The sequence below is a fragment of the Anser cygnoides genome, chromosome 12 (genome assembly GCF_040182565.1).
Source record: "Anser cygnoides isolate HZ-2024a breed goose chromosome 12, Taihu_goose_T2T_genome, whole genome shotgun sequence".
In the NCBI taxonomy this organism is placed as follows: Eukaryota; Metazoa; Chordata; class Aves; order Anseriformes; family Anatidae; genus Anser; species Anser cygnoides.
In genome coordinates, this window is record NC_089884.1 from 212914 (window position 1) to 231856 (window position 18943).

The following is an 18943-nucleotide window of genomic DNA, read 5'->3' on the forward strand; positions in this document are numbered from 1 at the left end:
GAACTCCCTAAAAGTTAAAGAATCAATAAGAGGCGAAAAAAAACAGAACACCCAATTTATTGCAAAATGTACCAGAATTTACACAGCTCTTCTGCTGTAAAGAGAAAGCAGTAATCTAGTTTATACATCTATATGTAAGTGCAAGTTGACCCCTTACCTCAGGTCCACGCTTTTGATGTGACTCATACGGTTCAGCACTGCAAGGTCCAGGGTCTCTAGCAAATTCCCCGCCAGTGCTAGTTTGTCTAAAAAAGTTAATTTCTCAAAAATTGCTGGTAGCTCACGGAAGTTATTGAAGGAAAGCCCAAGACAGCTGAGCTGTTGCAGACTTTCCAGCTCTTCTGGTAAGGATGTGAGGAAATTCCCATCTAGCCAGAAGCTCTGGAGACTGCAGCAGTGAAAAAAAAGAAAGTAATTCAGCAAAGAGTACTGAATGTCACATTTTTGCATTTTCAGTGAATTTACCTGCATAACTGCAAGGTCTCAATGTGGTTATTTTTAATGGTATTTATGGATAAAATTTTTATTCTTGTATCCATAAAGTTACTGGAGTAATTTTATCACTCAAGTAATAGTCTTGGAATTGCATATACACAACACCAAATAGTTCCTAAATTATTTTGGAGGTAAACTTCTAGTTGTGCCAAATTTTCATAAACAAAATAAAAATCACTACTTGTGTTGTAAATAAAGGATATTTACTTAATCATTTGGTTTTCTACAAATTACGAACTCATTTAGCATGCTGGACAATCTTTAAAAGACGTATGACAAAGTAGAAATAAAAAAGACAGCAGTAACACAACAGGCCTCTCAAAGCCCATCACTTAGTAACAACAGCAACAATAGAAGTGTCAACAGCATCCAATCACTGAAGTCTCATATCACTATCGTGGCACTCACTCAGTTATGGCACTTATAGCACAGTTTAATCACAATTCCTACCACACTAAAACACTGATAACAGATTTTTAAATTCTAGTCTCCCCAGCAGCCATTCAGAAAATAATATTTTCCAGGGTACCTTTCTGTTGCAAAATAAATTGCTTTGAAGTTTGTATGACTCTTGAGACTCGAGCCTCCAAAATACAATTCTTTTCTCATGACCACATTCCAACAAAGAACTTGCTCAACAGTGTTTAGCAGTAGTAAAAATGCAGCCTGGGGCCATAAGAAGTTCTTATAAAGAAGAAGGGCTTAAGGGGTCAAGAAGATAACTGGACCCATAACTGACTAAGTTGTAATCCTTTGAAAACTTTAAGTTTGCATGTGAATTACAGTTTGTGTACAGCCAAAAGACCGCTCTGGAAATGCCTTATGTACATCCATCGTAGCTGCAGATATCCTTTTCTTTTTTTCTTTTTAAAAAAAGATAAAAGCTGGAGGAAGAACAGGCCACAATGAACCAATAGCTCAATACCAACATTTATCTATTGCAAATCCAAAAGCAATAATAGCTTTGCAATTAAATTTATCTAAGCTTAAGCTTTGGTGTATCTTGGGTATTCACAGACGAAACTGGAGAAGTTTTCCTCCAGCAAATATTTTAAGATAAAATTTTCAGAAGGGATCACCCAACTACTTTCATGTTAAAAACTTCCAAACACAAAAAACAATCAATTCTGTAGAAAGCTATCAAAACACATGCACCGTACGCTAGTGTTAGAAAAAGCACTAGTCCTCTGCGAGAAGTTACCACAGAAAAGTTTTATACAATAAATTAAAACTTTTTAACAGAAACTGCATCGGTATTGAAAATATTAAATACAAATAATAAACAGAACTTTGGAAAGTCACACTCCTCTGCAGCTGCAGAAAAATGTGCATTGACATATTTGAGAAACAATGACGACAAACTGTCTTCAGACAATGCTTCATCTGCACGTTTCCTCATCTTTTCTACATCAGCATTTGAAACTTTTTTACACTAGTGATTAAGGAATTGCACCCGAGACTGTTATTATACCTTAAACTTGTGTACAGTCACAAAATCTGCTACCCCTTTTGTGTAAAACACTTATAAATACTTCAGTGATATAACCAGCATGTTCTTGCTTATATAAATGAGGTCTCAGAATTCTGAGAGGTGTGTATATTTTTATGTAGTTCTACAAAGCCTGGTTGATCTTTATAGATGTTCACTGTAGAAATTTGTGGTTTCTGGAAATGTCCTTGACAGCATAATCTTTAGAAACTTCTAACTGCTCTTTTGTAAACTTTTTTTTTTTTAATGTTTAACCAATAAGGGAACACCATAATAGTAAAGAGAACAGAAAAGGCTTCAGTGGGAATATATTCATAGGCTCAGAAGCCTTCAAGTCTATTGCAGTTCAGCAAGGTGGCACTTGTGCTTCAAGACGTGGTAACTAACTGTTAAGTGTCCTCCAAGGCCACTTCAAAATAGACAAAATCCATTAGTCTCCACTATTACAAAACTGATTTACCACAGCGTGTTTTAGTTAGTAGAATAGGCAGGAAGTCACAAATAATGAGCAGTAACTTGCTATATACCAGTAACTTTTTAAAAGACAACTGTATAAAAATATCGTGATATCTTTATTTGGAAGGAAAAACAAGCCTTATTGCCGGTCTTAGTTCTCAACTCTCTCCTGGAGTCTTATCTACCATTCAGTCTTCACGGGAGAAGTGGCTGACCAGCACTCATACTTTCATAAGTAGCACCTTCACGTCAGCTGTGCTCAACCAAAACATTAAGAAAGTTTATGACGAGGGAAAGAAAAATACACTCACTTCAATAGTTTGCCAATCTGTGTTGGCAAGCAATGTAGTCCATTACAGGAGACATTAAGCTCTGTCAGAGTAGAGATCTCACACAGTGATAGAGGAAACTCTCCCAGTCTATTATGAGACAAGTTCAGGCTCTTCAACTGAGAAAACCTAGTGGCAAGAATATCAGTTAATTTGCAAATCTCCATGGTCTCAAAGCAAAAACTTACAGTCACAAGGTGTCTTTGTACACTGATGATAGTCATCTAAGTCATTACGTCAGTTTCTACACAAATGTGATTTTAAGTCACTGATACTTCATATCTCAGTGGTAACACTGACAATGATCAAATATCATGTTTTTACTGCAGAAACAGACAAGAACCTTTTACCTTGATTCCTGACTTCCTCTGAGTGACTGTTACTAAATTAGGGAGAACTAAAAATCCTCAGTTCAATAAATTTACCTTGCAAGAATTATTTGGAGTACCAATCTACCATTGTGAAGCTGGGAAAGATAAGACACTAAAACATGAACTGCAACTACTCTAAGAATAGATCAAAAGAAGGGAATACCCTTTTCAAGCTAGGCACAATGGAAGGCCTAGTAGAGCTGTAAAAGGGAAAGGCAAGAAAGCTCTGAAAGCATCATAAGATGACGACATTATGCTTCCATACCATCACATCTGCTACTCTCTTACAAGTTGCCAAAGTAAAGCTGGAGTCTCACAGGCCCTCTGCCCATTTCAAATGAACATTAACATTCAGAACTTACTAAGTAGGCTTTTTCAGATCTCCACTTCTTTCTACAAACTCTTACCCACAAAAACAGCATCACATTTTTCCTCACCTTTTATTTTATACCCCAAAATGCTCTCAGTTTAGCAAGCAGCCTTATATTAGTATTGCATCCTGTCTATACAACTAGCGTGTCGCTCTACTAGGCTCATCTGAGGTAACACTTAACACAAAGAATTTGTGGAAGGGAGTTCACGAATACCATAAACTGCTGTAAGCTTTTATCTGCCTGCATTGCCCAGTTCTGCTTCCTAGTTCCTTCATTTGTTAAAGCTTCCTAAAGATCAATCTTTTAACATCCCATAAGAACAGGCAATATGCTCCCTTCTCTTCATCCCTGGATGCACATGTCCAGAACTCCAAATGTAGAAGAAAAATAATTCTTTGCAGACCTGCAAAGGGAGTCAAGACTCCCTGCTCCGCATGATCTCAAAAAATTGTGTCGTAGGTTGAGGTAGATGATGTCTTGACTGTAGAAGAGGTGCTCAGGTACTTCCTCAAGGCTGTAGCATGAAAGATCAACCATGCTAAGTCGCATAGACACAACCTGAAAAGAAAAAGGAAGAGTTGCAGCTGTGCAACAATTCTTCTGTGGCAGCCTAATGGACTTAAAAAACAAAGAATGCATGTAGTAAGCAATTTACAAGAAAATGAAAGAATGCTCTTGTACCCGCCAAACACAGGTAGAGTCCATGCAGGAAATCAAGTCCATGGAGTATGAACTTATGTCTACTGTCTCTGCAAGCCCCATAACAAGGAGGCACTTCTGGATATCAACAAGAACATACATAAAGCTCTGCTTTGTAGGTACAATGGACGCTCACTAAAAGCTGGACTGTAAGAGAACCAACCTAATAGAGAAAACCATACCTCTAGTTGAGAAAATTGCTGAGAAAGCATAGTCTCCGAGTGCCTTCCAAAGATGCAAATTGCAAAAAGGAATCAGCTGACCTTCCAGTTTTGTCTTTTGGTGCTTACAGAACCTCTTTTTGGCCTACCTGCTTCTTCTGACTTATTGTTTGCTTGTTCAGGGTATAATACTGGAAAACTTCTGCTATGATGAAAAGGCTTCATACATTATAATTTTGCAACATTTCATAAAGCATCTGCAAATATCAGATCTCCTTTAATTACATATACTCTGTTTTGAGGCCTTATATGCTTCACTCCAGATTTTATGACATATTTTATCCTGCAACTCATTTCATATTTCACAATATTATATATAAGAGGTCAAAGTGTGGGCCAGCACTGAGCTATCACCAGCTAATTGTACTTCCACGTGAAATACAGATGCAGCTCTGAACAAGCTACGCTTCCCTTGCTGATCTATGATCTCTGTGCTAGTTAACTCAAACCTACCAGAGTGCCATTCCAGGCCACAGGTCAGAGTCAGATATGGCAGCAGAAGCATTTAATAGGTTTTTATGGCTGTAAAGTCAATCAGTCCACAGGGTTTGTTCTAGTGGCATGTGATTAGCTACTCTCAGTAGCTGTGGGGGGTTAAAAAATGCAGAACTACTAGTCAACACATTGCTGAACAGGCAGAGCCCCAAGAAAATGCTAAAAGAAAGTCTCTGTAGTCGTGAGTACCTAAGAAATGAAGAAAGCTGGAAAGCATCCCAGGTACCTTCTCCAGCACCCAAGCTTAATCTCTGCCTGCAGACCTCGCACGTTATCACAAATCCCATCTTACCCTCAGTACCCACCACCCCAAAGTGCTGCAGTCTCCAGGCCCTCACCGTGGTTGCCTGTCTGTGCCACCGCTGGCACTCTGCCAGTGTTTCAAAGGAGACATGGTATGTTTGAGCTTGTGCTCCAGCAGATGTGAAAGCAAGAGTGTACTGCCGACGTTTCATTTCTTCCACCTGCAAAGGGAGAAATGAAAACAAAGCAGTCTGCCTAAACTCCAGCATTACAGTGGATCTGAAGCCTAGAGTGAGCTATTACAAAGTGCCAGTAACACTGTCTTTTGCTGAAAACTGTTGTGAGAAACACAGGAGTAAATCCTTCTTAACATCTTTCTGCTGAAGTAGATCCAATAGGTAATCATCTCCAGAATGGCTATTCATAACAATGGCTACTAACACGAATTCATAAGCGGTGTCTCTTCAAGCATTTTATTAGCCTCAGGACTACCTACGCAAAACAAGTAGAAAAGGGTTGTGCAATTGTCTCTGCACCTGATAATACAGTAATACAGCCTAGATTAACCTCTTGTGTATAATACCCATCATTATAATCCTTTCTTCCTTTCTAATCTACAGGAAGCTAACAAATACAAAATAGTCTTACCTTCCCTCCAACAAGAGGCAAGATGTGCATCTTCCCTGTGTGGCTATCTTTCACAGAGGATACAATGAGGCAGGTACCACAGAGAATTACTAAGCGTTCAGCCCATTTGTGCAACTGGGTCTTTCCTTTGCGTACATTATAGATTCCAGAGAGCAGGATGCGATCTAACTGTTCTACTTGACATGGCTTTTCTGAAGAAAAAGGGGACATTTGTGTTTACTTTCCATTTGTTCTTCATTCTCAGCTGTGAGTTCAAATAGAAACACAGCAGTAACAAGCATTATAAAAGATGAGTAAAGAGAAGACACACAGTTGTACTTAAAATAAAAATCTCACGCAGAAGACAAGCAACTTAGGGCAGTGATGCCTGAAAAGCACTCCCTGTATGACTTTCAGCACAATGTTCCCACGTAGTGCATTTTTAATCTACAGGTAATTACAGTCCTTGGCAAACTTTCGCACTTGCCAAACATCCTTCTTTCAGATGCAGTAAAAAAGTGATTACGAACTCATTGAGTCAGCTAAACTCACAGAAACCATCAAATAAGTGGCTTCTACTGTGCTTTAAAGGGAGGCCTGGAAAAATCAACTACAGAAGAACGGTAGTTATTTCCTGAAGATGATTTAAGTGAAAGGACCGGAGCACTGACTGACTATAGCTGTGCTATGTGCACTGCTAGCTGTGGAGCACTAAATCATAGAAAAACACCAAAGAGCGTGTATCTGAAGTACAGAAAAAAAGTCTTGGGACTAGCAGTAAAAGCAGGCTCGGAAAATGTGAAAAATATAAATGCCTCTTGTTGGTCCTTCTCTTGAATAAAACAGGACTTTGTGAACATCACCAGAAATAAGGAAGATGGAAAAGATGAATCTGCATGCTACCTGACTATTTACCATCGAGAGATTCATTCACCATTTACCATTCAGAGATTATAATTATCATTTTCTGAGATTTTTCTCTTTCTGAATACAGAATACTAGCTGCTTTGGACTTCCACTCTGAATCCCAGCTATTTCACAACTCCTATAGATATGTGTAAGAATGGTCTTAACCTCTAGGGATAAGGAAATTCCCTGTCACTCTGCAGCTCCTAAACTTGGCAACTCTAATTAAACACCTCAGGAATTGCACATGGCCAGCTACAGCAACACAAGGAATAAAGAGAATTCGCCACCACAGAGAGTGTGCGTGACACTCGACAATTCACACTCGTTACATCTGACATAGACGGACAGCCTGATGGCCCTGGAGAGCTTCTTCCATTCGAACAGTTGCTGAGGCATGTAAAGACCCCGTAACACCTGGCCTCTCTGGGTCACTGACCTCTCTTCTCCAAGTGACTTCCATTGAAATGAAGACACACCGCCCCCCTCCTTCTCCCAGCCAATCTAACTGATTCTCTCCCCTCATAAAACTCTTGGGTCCCTGTCAGCATCTCAACAACCAGACCTCAGGAAGCATGCTTCCTTCCTACTGCTGATCAATGTAAGATTTCTATTAACACGTTCCACCGCTTGTAGTCTCACCATTCCACCTGGGCATAAGGAACCCCCATGCACAAGGGAAAGAAACAAACACAATGAACCACGTAAGAAAAGCAAACGAATGCAGAAAGACACCAGAGAAATCCAAGCCACATTGCTACGGTGTGAAGGAAATATGACAGCTACTCAGTGCTCTAAGTAATGTTTCTCTGCCTGAAATGCATTACTCCTTTCCCTGTTCTCAGCTGCAGGCTTTGCAAAATTACCACAATCCTCCATAGCATTTCCTCTCTTTATTTCCTCCCCTACCTTTAAGAACCACTTTCTTAGCATCTGCTTTTAACTTTGTTAAAACAGGTCTCCTGAATACTCTTCAGTCATTATACTTTCTCCTTTACAGTCTCTTTCTAGGCAGGACTATCCTCCCATGCTGACAGAAACTACTCAATTCCATTTTCTACCTACTTGTTTCCATTATGCTGAGTCACTGTTTCTGAATCTTCTGCAGTTCCTGTTCGACATACCCAAACTGCATTCCTCATTTTTCCCCTCAAAAGTTCTCTGCAGCCCTGTTGCTGATGTCTCTTCTTCCACTAGAAGTACCTTCTGACTCTATCCCTTACGATATAAATCCAGATTGTACACAAGCCACGCTTCTTTCCATCTCCACTGTGCCTCTACACTGTTGCACCTGCTCTGCACACAGCTCCCAGCCAGATGGGATTTGTCTCAGGTAAAAGGGTTGAGAAGCTGATTTCTTATGACTTTTTTTTTTAAAACATAGATCAATCAAACGACGGCCAGTAGCTTAGTCAGGCTACCCAGCTGCGTGATGGAAAAGAAACTTTCTATTAAAACCTCTTGACCTTTTCTTGAAATGCAAAAAATAAGCAGCTAAAACATTGAAAGTAATAAAATTATTAACTTCCTTCCCCCTTATTTCTTTTATTTTCCTCTCCAGCGCATTCATTTTCTGACTGCTAGCACTGTGCACCAACTGGTCTATGACTATTGTTCTGTCATACCTTATGCACATGGTATCCTGCCCAAACTGACTCAGTAGGCCAGTCAGAAGTCTCACTTCTGCAATGAAACGCACTGGGGTTTTGATGGCAACTTGCATTTTTATTAACCAGCTGGCACTCTCACTCATTTTTTCACAGGCTGTGGAGGTATTTGGCCAAGACCTTCCTCACCCATATCCATATACCCTTTGAAAATATAATCTTCAGGCAGGCTGCAGTAGAAATGGCATACCTAGACTGAAATGCAGTGTTTCTGATCCCATTAGGAGTTCTAAGACGTTCATTATGACATAAAAAACTATGGGCCACACAGTAATCCTGTGTCTTTCTATGGAGCTGTCTTTTCTCCAAGCCACAAACAGGATCAAGAGAACGACAAAAAAAACTTTTCCTTTTTTTTTTTTTTTTTAACTAATTTTGATAACTCATTATTTTAAGAAATGCTTTCTGATACTTTGGGTTCCATCTCATAGTTAAAACTATGGGAACAGTGACACTGTGCACACATACAAGTTCTTACCACTATAAAAGCGGATCATACAGCTGAGATCAGAGTTTGCAGCCTCTTCCTGCATTCTGACAGGATCATCAAAACCCAGCCCAGCCAAGTAGTCATACACAATCTGAAGGGGTTTTTCTGTGGGCTCCAGCCTCCTGTCAAAACATAGAAGAAAGTAGTTTGAGAACCTTAACAAGATTAAATATGTCTCATTGCAGCTAGAGTGCAAGGAATACTGACACCGGTTGATCTGCTTCTCTCAAAAGGTCTGGCAAGCACACACACATGAGGTCTGTGCTTCCTGCTTTTTAAGTGACAATTAAGAACTGCAGCACTCGAAGAATTGTATTGCAGAAGGGAAATGGAGAGGAAAAACAACAGGTATAAGCCATACCACACACAGTGATAGTTTCCTTTCCATGATTTAAGGAGTACCAGGAGGAAACAATGACAAGAAACAATACCAGAAATAAAGCACAAAAAACAGACCCTAAATAACAATAAAAACCCTATTTATAATGACTAAAAGATTTGAAAGAACTGTACTTAAGTTTCTGTTCCAAATGCAGCTGGGAACAAAGCACAAGAGAAACCTCCAGAAGAATGACTTCTAATAAGACAGAAAAAAAAAAATTGCCACTCTCTTTAGCTCTCATCAATGCAAGATTTTCATGTTCTGTCAAATTAACTTAAATGGTATATTTAAAGAAAAGACATTTTTAGAACTGCAACAGATCATAGAAAAGATTCAGGGGCTAACCTGACTAAATGGGAACAAAAAATATCTCCCCAAACATCAGGTTTAATATATTCAAAACAAAAAAGACGTTTTCTGATCCTCTCATCTCACTTCTTCCAGAGTCCGAGTTATTTTACAAAAAAAAAAAAAAATCTGGCTAAATTAGAAGTTTAACTTTAAGGAAGAAAAAACAGAGAATGGTTTGGGTTGGAAAGGACCTTAAGGATCACGTAGTTCCAGCCCCCCACCAGACCAGGTTGCTCAAAGCCCCATCCAGCCTGGTTTTGAACAATTCCAGGGATGGGGCATCCACAGCTTCTTTGGGCAGCCTTTTCCAGTGCCTCAACACCCTCTGAGTGAAGAATTTCTTACTTGAATATTAATGTAAAATATTAGCGTAAAAGATTAAGCACTGAAAATCTAAGATGGGAGTTAACATAAGTTTCATTATTTACTAAAAAAAACTATCCTTACTTCTAATCTATATGTGCCTAACTTCAGGTGATGGCCACTAGACCTTTACTTGTCTATCCTTTAAGCAGGTACATGCAAATCACGATACAAGACATTTCAAACTTCCTCTTCAAGTTTTGTTTTGAAACTTATCAACATTCTGGAAGTGCTAGCAGTATGACTGTTCACTGTATCCATGCACTGACTGCTCGGTAACAAAGACTCAACAGTATTTATATTCCTGGGTCAAACCTGCTCTCACCTGTTCGGCACATTCATTTATACCCTTCAATCCACACGTCCTCTTGAATTGCGCTTTTTACAAGTTACAGCCCCCTTCCTCTACTCTTCAGTAATTAGCAAACTTGGCTTTTACATAAATATCTCCAGTGATAAAGAAAAGCTGTCTGCCCCAGAGAATACTGTATGTTAAACCACCTAGATCAACCTTTAGCAGTATTCATCACTCCCTCACTCCTCTTCCTGAGTTTTTACCATCCTTTTTGCCACGGATTATTAACAGAGCAACTGAAAAGCATACATCTACCTTTCTTTATTCATACACCAATCTTCCATTCAGAAAAACCCACCCCTACACTGAATAACAATTTCTAATTTGTAAGGTATCAGCCAATGGGTTTCAGTGGTCTGTGCACTGCTTTTCTACCAATGATATCAGAACATCACGGAGTGAGACAAATGACTAATGCCTTTGACGACCACGACTGAAATTTCAAAGCATCAAGTTTGTTCGGTAAGACCTATTTTCTTCTAAACCTTGTTAACTTGCATACATCATTCATACAGCATGTCCTAACGTGAAATGTTTTATTACTGTATACTCCAAACCTTTCTGCTTCTCAGCTAAAGAACAAAAACATTTTTTATTCTTTTTAACGATTATTCTCTAGCATTTCCAATTACTGACAGCTTTGCAGGTGTCATCTCATTATTAAGGCAGTACTGATTTCACAAAACATTCACCATTTATAAATACATAATCACCCAGACTTCCTCTGTAGCCAATAGGACACACCTCAAGAAGTTAAATGACCTCAGGTATTCCAAGCATATACATTGCAACTCTTCCGCTGCACACACAGGAATTCTGGATCAGAAACTCAAGCAAGATTACTCTCACAGTTACGGTCCAAAACAACAGAGTTCCTAGCCTAAAAAAACAATGGGGTTGACATGCAGCTGATTCATAAATTACTAACACTCAATGTTTGCTAAGCCTAACTAGGGTAAATTTATATATATATTTTTAAACATGGAAATACATCTACTTGTTATCCAAAATGCTGTATATGAAATAGCCCCGCTTCCTCCCACTTCTTAAATGAGCTCTTGGAGCTTCCCCTGACCAACAAACTGCTATCAGGCTTTGCAAACTTTAGTCTCTACTCAGCCCTACGTATAATCATAAATTATTGGGAAATTTCAACCCACAAAGAAGCCTTATTTAACAAAGGAGGAAAACCTTGATGTCTCTCTCCAAATCTACCAAAAGGATCACTCATCAATAGAACTGGTTTGTTTAGAAGCCTGTTCTTATTCCTTCCATTGGAGTAAGTAGGATTTAAAATCTAGTTTATCAAATATTGCCTGCATTAAGAAGTTGAAAGCACTGTTCCTACCAATGTCACCAGTCATCATTTTTAATTATTAGAAATTATCCTGATTTCATGAAGCTTACAATATGACTAAAAGCAATGCCAGAGACAGATAGCAATTTTATATGTATACTCCAAAATTTATATATGAAGAAAAATCAGGCATCAATTTCAGGTTCAAGATGTCATCAGGTGTGTGTCAACAATGCATGCCATGTGTTTCCTAACGTTCAAATGAAGTCCTTGTGTTTCAGTTTGTGTCCATTGCCTCCTTTGCTGTCACTGGGCACCACTGAAAAGCACATGGTTCTCTTATTTTTTCCCCCACCAGGAATTTATACACATTGATAAAATCCCCCCAAGCCTTCTCCAGGCTGGTATCATCTCAGCTGAACAACGAGATGCGCTGGTCCATTATTCATCTTAGCAGCTCTTTGATGGACTCTCTCCAGTCTGTCCACACCTCCCTGGCACTGGGAAGCTCAGCGCTGGACCCAGTGCACCAGGTGTGGCCTCAACAGTTCCAAGCAGAGGGGAAGAATGACCTCCCTCAGACTGCTGGCAACATTTCTCCTGATGAAGCCCAGGATGCTGCTGGCCTTCTTTGCCACAAAGGCACATTGCTGGCTCATGTTCAACTTGGTATCCACCAGGAAATTCAGGTCCTCCTCCACAAAGCTGCTTTCCACAGCAGGCCAACCCCAACGTTTACTAGAGCCCGGGGTTGCTCCTCCTCAGGTGCAGGAATTGGCTTTTCATTTTGCTGAACTTCTTGAGGTTCCTATCTGCCCAGTTTTCTGACTGTCCATGTTTAGTTGCTTACCTTTAGTAGCTTCAAATTTTAATCCCAAGTCCACACTGAAGTCACTTGGTAACATTTCACATGTTTTAGAAGCAGAATAGAAAACTGCCTCACTATCAAAAAGAAACATTAATTTGCTTCTGTAATTGCAATGACTTCATTCTTCGTGATGACATCCACTTTGTATTTGCAGTGGGATAAGAAGTCTTTTGAAATAATTTGGGGAGCCTATAAGGAAGGACCAGATCCTATGCTATTCAGATACTATCCTATTTCCAAAACAAAACGGAAAATAGCTTCCAAAACAAAATGGAAAATAGCTTCCAGTTTGCAGTCAAGAATGGAAATTCAAGCAGCGCACCATCAACAGCATTCACCTGTACCATCTACACCATTCATCTGCACCTCCACCAACCGTTCGGATACTGGTTATATTTTTGGAACTCCTGGAAAAAGATCCCAACCCAGCTAAGGCAGAGAGCTCTTTGTACAATCAGCATGAAAAGCTGATTCATGAAAAGCTTTTTCTTTCCCTGTTTTGCAAGACAGACATGGGACAAGAGATTGGTTCAAAACAGTGCAATGCTATCAATGCTTCTCTCTTTGCATATTTCTTCCATTCAAATACAGGCTCTCAGTCTTATTTCAGGACCTTCAGCTGAGATCCAGAAGCTTAGAGAGCAAAGCACTCTCTAAGTACGTACCTGAGGTTTAAGTTATCACTTAATTTTTATGCTACAGAAACAGCAGTGAACATGACACCAAACTTTAAAAAGAACTTTCCAATGTATTCTTGAAAATGACAAACCTGTGTATCTGTCTCCTATAACAGGCAAGGGACTAGAAACTGGAATAAATAATAGGTTGCACCAAACAATTCAGACTTTCAACACACCAAATCCTGATGTATTCTATAACCTCAATTGCAGAACTCAAGAGGAATATGAGAGATTTGACTGGATCTCCAAATACCTAGCCAAAGTGTCCCTTGACTACTCTCAGATTCCAATTCTTCTGCTATTAAAGCCTTGTGCTTGACAGAAAGCAGCTTTTCCAGCATGTGACTTATGGCTTAGGAACTGTAAATGCTTGAATATCATTCATGAAAAGAACATTTCAAGTAGTCTGCATCTAGATTTCCTACTGTTACAACAAGAAAAAAATAAAAAATCCACCCAAACACTACAGTTTGGTTGCTGAACAAACTGAAGTTTTTAGAAGCATGTATTCTACAATATAATTCTTGCACATCAGAATTCAGGAAGAACCTTAATACAGCAAAGGGATAAGCGCTTTTCATAAAACAATAATATATTCAAATTAAATCACAGTTCTACAGTGCTCAGCACTCTGAGGTACAGTACTGTGGTTTACCATCTTGAAAAAGGAAGATACTCTAAGCGGCACACTTGCCGCTTCTCAAGATAAGATCTGATTTTTCATTGCTTTTATTCTTCTCATCTTTCACATCAGCAAGAATTACTGCTGCAGGGATGTTGTAGGATTTCAAAATGTTAGTTTGAAAAAAAAAAAAACCACCCTACTTTTCCTTCTTGACCACTTAAATCAAGCTGGTATGCTTCCAGAAATACCTTAATTTTTGTTTATATTCTAAACAAAACAAACGTACAAAAGGAACATTTGCAGTAATACCTACTCAAGCCTAATCCCCATACCAACATCTCTCTCGACATCAAACCGTAACTATCTGAAAGTCAGTCAAAAACGTATGCAGCATTACTGCACCTTCTAAGTTTGGTCGCTACTGACTGAAAGGCAAGAGCCTTGCCAAGAAATTAAGCCTTCTGAATTCTTCAAGTCGTCTGCAAAAATCTACAAGCTATTCCAATTTCATTACCTGGCAGAAGTATACGAGATTACAGGAAAAAAAATACCTGAAAAGCCGTGTGCACACAGGATAAAACGACTTGCCCCTCAGTGGAGGAAGCGTGGCTTGGTGAGACACAACAAGCATGAGGGCAGCCGTTCTTATGGCACTGGCCACACGCCGTACCCGTGCCCAATGAGCACCAGCAGAGTCCAGACGTTTGCTGGTAACACCCACAGGTCCAGCGAAGTGCTTTGCAAATAAAGCAAAGAACAAAACAGTTCGTTGCCTACTGACCACATTCAAATCAGGATATAAAGCAATCTGAATACCTTTGGGGACACTCTGGTGTCCTGACTGAACGGATCGCCGGTCCAAGTTCTTGTTAAGAGCCATGTAATTTACTTACAAAATCTAACAAAAGTCTGGAAAGCAGGAAACAGAATACCAAAACAAGTATTTGGAACAAGTGGCTGTAATGGCAATTTCTATACAAAATTTCTATACTAACACAACCAAGGCTGACAGGTTCTAAACACAATTGTTAGAGCTTGAGAAACAAAAGTATGCTTCCCCTTTGAGAAAAAAGCAACATGATATGCAACTTAAATTGGCATTGCACATTAGAAATGTGCAAAACATCTCATACGCTGTGCAATAAACACTGAATACTAACACACATGGAGAAAACCATGGCAGTCCAAGCAGCTGCAATTTGACACAAACAGCCCATTCTATCCACATCAGTATCACACAGCAGGTACTAGCCACTTCCACTAAGTCAGAGACGCAGCTCTACTGAGTGAAGGTGTGATGAGTAATGAAAGAGAAAAGACAAAAAATCAGCAAGTTTCACACACAGTTCTTCTTCATGAGCAAAAATCAAGTTTTCAAATCTTCATAGTTTAAGTTTTTGTTGTGAGGGGTAAGCATACCAAAAAAAAGTAATAAAGCTATTTTTATTTAATCCTCTCCTCTGCAGGAAGGTATAATTTCTGAACAGGAAAGAATGCTAACATAAAGAAAGATTCCAGCTAGATCTCTAAAGATTCTTGAAGCGCACTATGGAGGAGAAAAGAATGTTCTGACAGAAACTGACTTCCTTGTACACATACTTAAAAGAGAAATGCAGAAATATCACAAGGACACCACAATATTTAAAGTGAAAAAGTTTTTTGTTTTTCTCCCACTTACAGACCAGTCTGTGTTCAGTCTTCTGAGTCAGGTGCCAAATCAACCTTTGCCACTCTCTGGTTTTGAGAGAAAGTCACCTACTCATACTTAAAAGGGTGAGGAATTCGGTTGTTTAGGAGACAAATGTATCAATGGTAAAATGCAAACGGATACTTAACTGAGTAATCTGTGCTCACAAACACATTATTAAAGTAGTCAGCAAACTTTGTTCAAGGCAAGGATTATCTCAAGAGGGCATGGGGATATCTTGAGCATTCTGTCATCTTCCTGTGGAAATGCAAGCAGGTGCCGTCTGTGACTGCTTCCTGTTACTAACAGAGATTGTTACTAAAGCAATACCGGTAACTCCCATTTCAGGGAACAGAATTTCTTCACGGAAAGGGTGGTTAGGCATTGCAACAGGCTGCCCAGGGTGGTGGTGGAGTCGCCATCCCTGGAGGTGTTTAAGAGACGTGTGGATGAGGTGCACAGGGACATGGTTTAACTGTGGAGCTGCAGTGTTAGGTGGATCGTTGGACTCAGTGATCTTAGAAGTTGTTTCCAACCTAAACAATTCTATGACTCTGAGGACATCCCCCCCAGCGGTAAGCAGTTCAGGAATCTCTTCTGTGGCAAAGACGTCTCTAGAATTACAAAGGCAACAGGCATACAGTAACCAAGAGCTTTCCAAGAAATTAAAGACAAAACTTGAGTAAGTGCGTGATACAGCAAGAGGCAATAAATTAACAAGTGGGAAGTAAACATTTACAACTTGGTACTTGCTTCCAGAACTCCTGTCAGGATGAATTTACCAAACTATTGCAAAGCCTGACACAAATCAAAGACAGGCACTGCTACCTAGCATGAGAAGAGACATAAATTTAGAAGAACTCAAACACAAAAGCCATTTCAAAAGCTCAAAAAAGTCAAAACATCCCTCTCTGAACAAACCTCCAAGAGTTACCTAGTCTTCTTTGACATCTGCAATAAAGGGTCTTTTTTCTGAATGTTCGGAAGTTTGCTCACTGTTATAGTACAAAACAAAACAATTTCCTTATAACTACTTCAAGCAATTAATTTTCAGCTGCCTCCATGACTACAATGAAGTACGCATATCCTCATACCACATTTATAACTAACCTTTCCCTAGTTCCTAAAAACCAGGCTGAGCAAAGCAAAAAGGTCTAAATAACTTTTTTTCAAGTGTCCTTTTTAACAGTGTCATAGACTCAAAGAATGGTTTGGGTTGGAAGCCCATCCTTAAAGCCTCCCTGTGTCCCCCCCGCCATGGGCAGGGACCCCTCCCACCAGCCCAGGCTTCCCCCAGCCCCATCCAGCCTGGCCTTAGGCACTGCCAGGGATGGGGCATCCACAGCTTCTCTGAGCAGCCTGTGCCAGTGTTTCCCCACCCTCATCGTGATGAATTTATGCCTACCCTAAACCTACCCTTTTCTAGTTTAAAATCGTTACCCCTTGTCCTATCTCTACAATCGCTGATAAAGAGTCCCTCCCCAGCTTTCTCATAGGCCCCTATCCCCCATCCTATTCTCTACATCTCTTGCCACTAGCACTCCTGCCCTCAACTCGATCAAACCTACACTACGTGGTTTTAAACTTCAGACATGCACAACTTAAGACTTTAATTTCGCTATCAAAAAGCCGGCTACTACTACTGTTCAGCTCATAATGTCTCTATCGCTTAGTCTTCAATACGAAGACTACAGTGCTATTTTTTTTTCCCTTGGAAGAGGAACTGCAACTTTATAAACAAAAGTTAAGTCCAAAAGAATCACTGCAAAGTCTAAATCCTAAAAAACCTAATGGGAGCTTGTAGACCTAGAGTTCATAATACACTCAGAATAAAGTCCACGCACCTTAAGCCCTGAGCTGTCTGTTTTCAGCCTCAACTGACTGTGGGCATATAACGTACGATACGAGGCCCACATCTTCCCTATATAATGTTTACTGTGCTACATTTGTGCCTATCTTTAATAGTTATGTACCTGGGAACTCTTATGAAAAACACACACACACACACACACAAAGACTAACGTGTATATCCTACATGAGTGACTGTTAAAGTACTTTACGTGTTTCACTGGCTCAGAATAACTGTGCACAGCCTCCTAAATTCTTAAGTTTTCTTAATACCGAAGTGTCCCTAAAACAGAACATAAAGAAGGAGCACACAAACAGTAACCTGTACCTACAAAATGAGGTCATGTTTCTGGTTGGAGCAGCTGCCAAACCCTCCCAGCTAAAACACCTATGGTTTGACTAAGAGAGATGTAAGCGGCTCACCACTACTTTGTTTTTACGAATTATGCTACTCAAGGCTGTGTCTGACACCTACCACCTCTGTCCTGCATTTATACTACTAACGTACGCAGGTACACAGAGAAGAGGGCCCTGCAAGACTAAAGCAAACGTTTCTCGATACAAATCTATCCTCTCTCAGCCCTCACCTGACCAGGTCTCCGTGAAGCTGCAAGAAGAGATTTTTTCTCTCTTCTCCATCACATATCTCGGAGGCGGGGGTGTCCACCGTACAGAGGACCAGGCGCAAGTCAGAGGAAGCACAAGACGTGGAATCTCTTCCATAAACGTACACGCAGCCTCGTCCAGCATCCTCCCTCAGCCAGTCCCTCTCGCGGGAGCCAAACCGAGTCCTGTTCAAGCAGCTCCTGCTCCCGTTGCGCTTCACGTTTCTCTGCAAGGAACCACGGCGTCAGCAGCCGCCTCCGAAGCGGCGCCCGGCCTCCCCCCGTGCCCAGCGGCGGCAGCCGGCCGCTTCGAGCCGACCTTCCCTCGCGGCCAGGCTCCTCGGCACCCCCCGCACCCGGGCGGCACGGCCCGGCCCGGCCAGACCCGGCCGGGCCCGCCGCTCCCGCACCGCCGGGCCCCCGCCCCGGGAGCCTCGGCGCCCCGCGGGTCCCGGCCGCGGGGGGGCCGCCGACCTCGTCCCGACAGCGGCGGCAAGGTCGAGGCGGGCATCGCCCCGGGCGCGGCGCTACCCCCGCGGCCCCGGCCCGCCGAGCTGCCGGGAAGGGCCGGCGGAACGGGGCGGCCCCCGCGCGGCGCAGGCCCGGCGCCGGCCCCCTCCTCACCTTCAGCACCCGGATGCCGCCGCGGGGCCCGGCCCGGCCCCCCCGCGCGCCGCCCCCGCCCGCCGCCGCCGCCGCCGCCTCGTCCTCCTCGGGCTCCGGCCCCTCCCTGGGCCCGGGCCCGGGCCCCGTCCCGGCCTCCCCCATCGCCCGCCGGACGCCGAGACCTCGGACGGCGGCGGCGGCCCCGGCCCCGCTCCGCGCAGGCCCCGCCCCGGAAGCTCGCGGCCTTCCGCCGCCGGCGGGCGCGGCCTCAGCGGCGGCGCGGGCCCGGGCCGGGATCCCCGCGTCTCGCCGCCGCCCTGGGCCCGGGCGGCCTCGGGGGCGCTGCTCAGGGACCGAGCCGGGGCCGCTCTGCAGCGGCTGCGCTGCCCGCCCGGCCCCCGACGCGCCTTCAGC

At 41.9% G+C, this 18943-nt stretch overlaps 1 protein-coding gene across 3 annotated transcripts in view; it reads right to left on the minus strand.

Annotated features, from left to right (window-relative positions):
* PHLPP2 (PH domain and leucine rich repeat protein phosphatase 2) overlaps window positions 1–18703 on the minus strand; it is a 33317-nt gene extending 14614 nt beyond the window's left edge. The window contains exons 1-8 of one of the 3 annotated variants that reach the window (XM_067004392.1): window positions 18548–18703; window positions 17906–18150; window positions 8851–8984; window positions 5821–6011; window positions 5268–5393; window positions 3918–4072; window positions 2752–2898; window positions 158–388 (exon numbers count right to left, since the gene is read on the minus strand). In XM_067004392.1, the coding sequence (XP_066860493.1) occupies window positions 158–388; window positions 2752–2898; window positions 3918–4072; window positions 5268–5393; window positions 5821–6011; window positions 8851–8984; window positions 17906–18150; window positions 18548–18691 (1373 nt within the window). In that variant the 5' untranslated portion in view covers window positions 18692–18703. Of the gene's footprint in view, window positions 1–157; window positions 389–2751; window positions 2899–3917; window positions 4073–5267; window positions 5394–5820; window positions 6012–8850; window positions 8985–17905; window positions 18151–18242; window positions 18450–18547 lie in introns of those variants that run through there. The other 2 variants (XM_048050468.2, XM_067004393.1) reach the window with 2 other exon arrangements.
* Window positions 18704–18943: the final 240 nt, after the last annotated feature.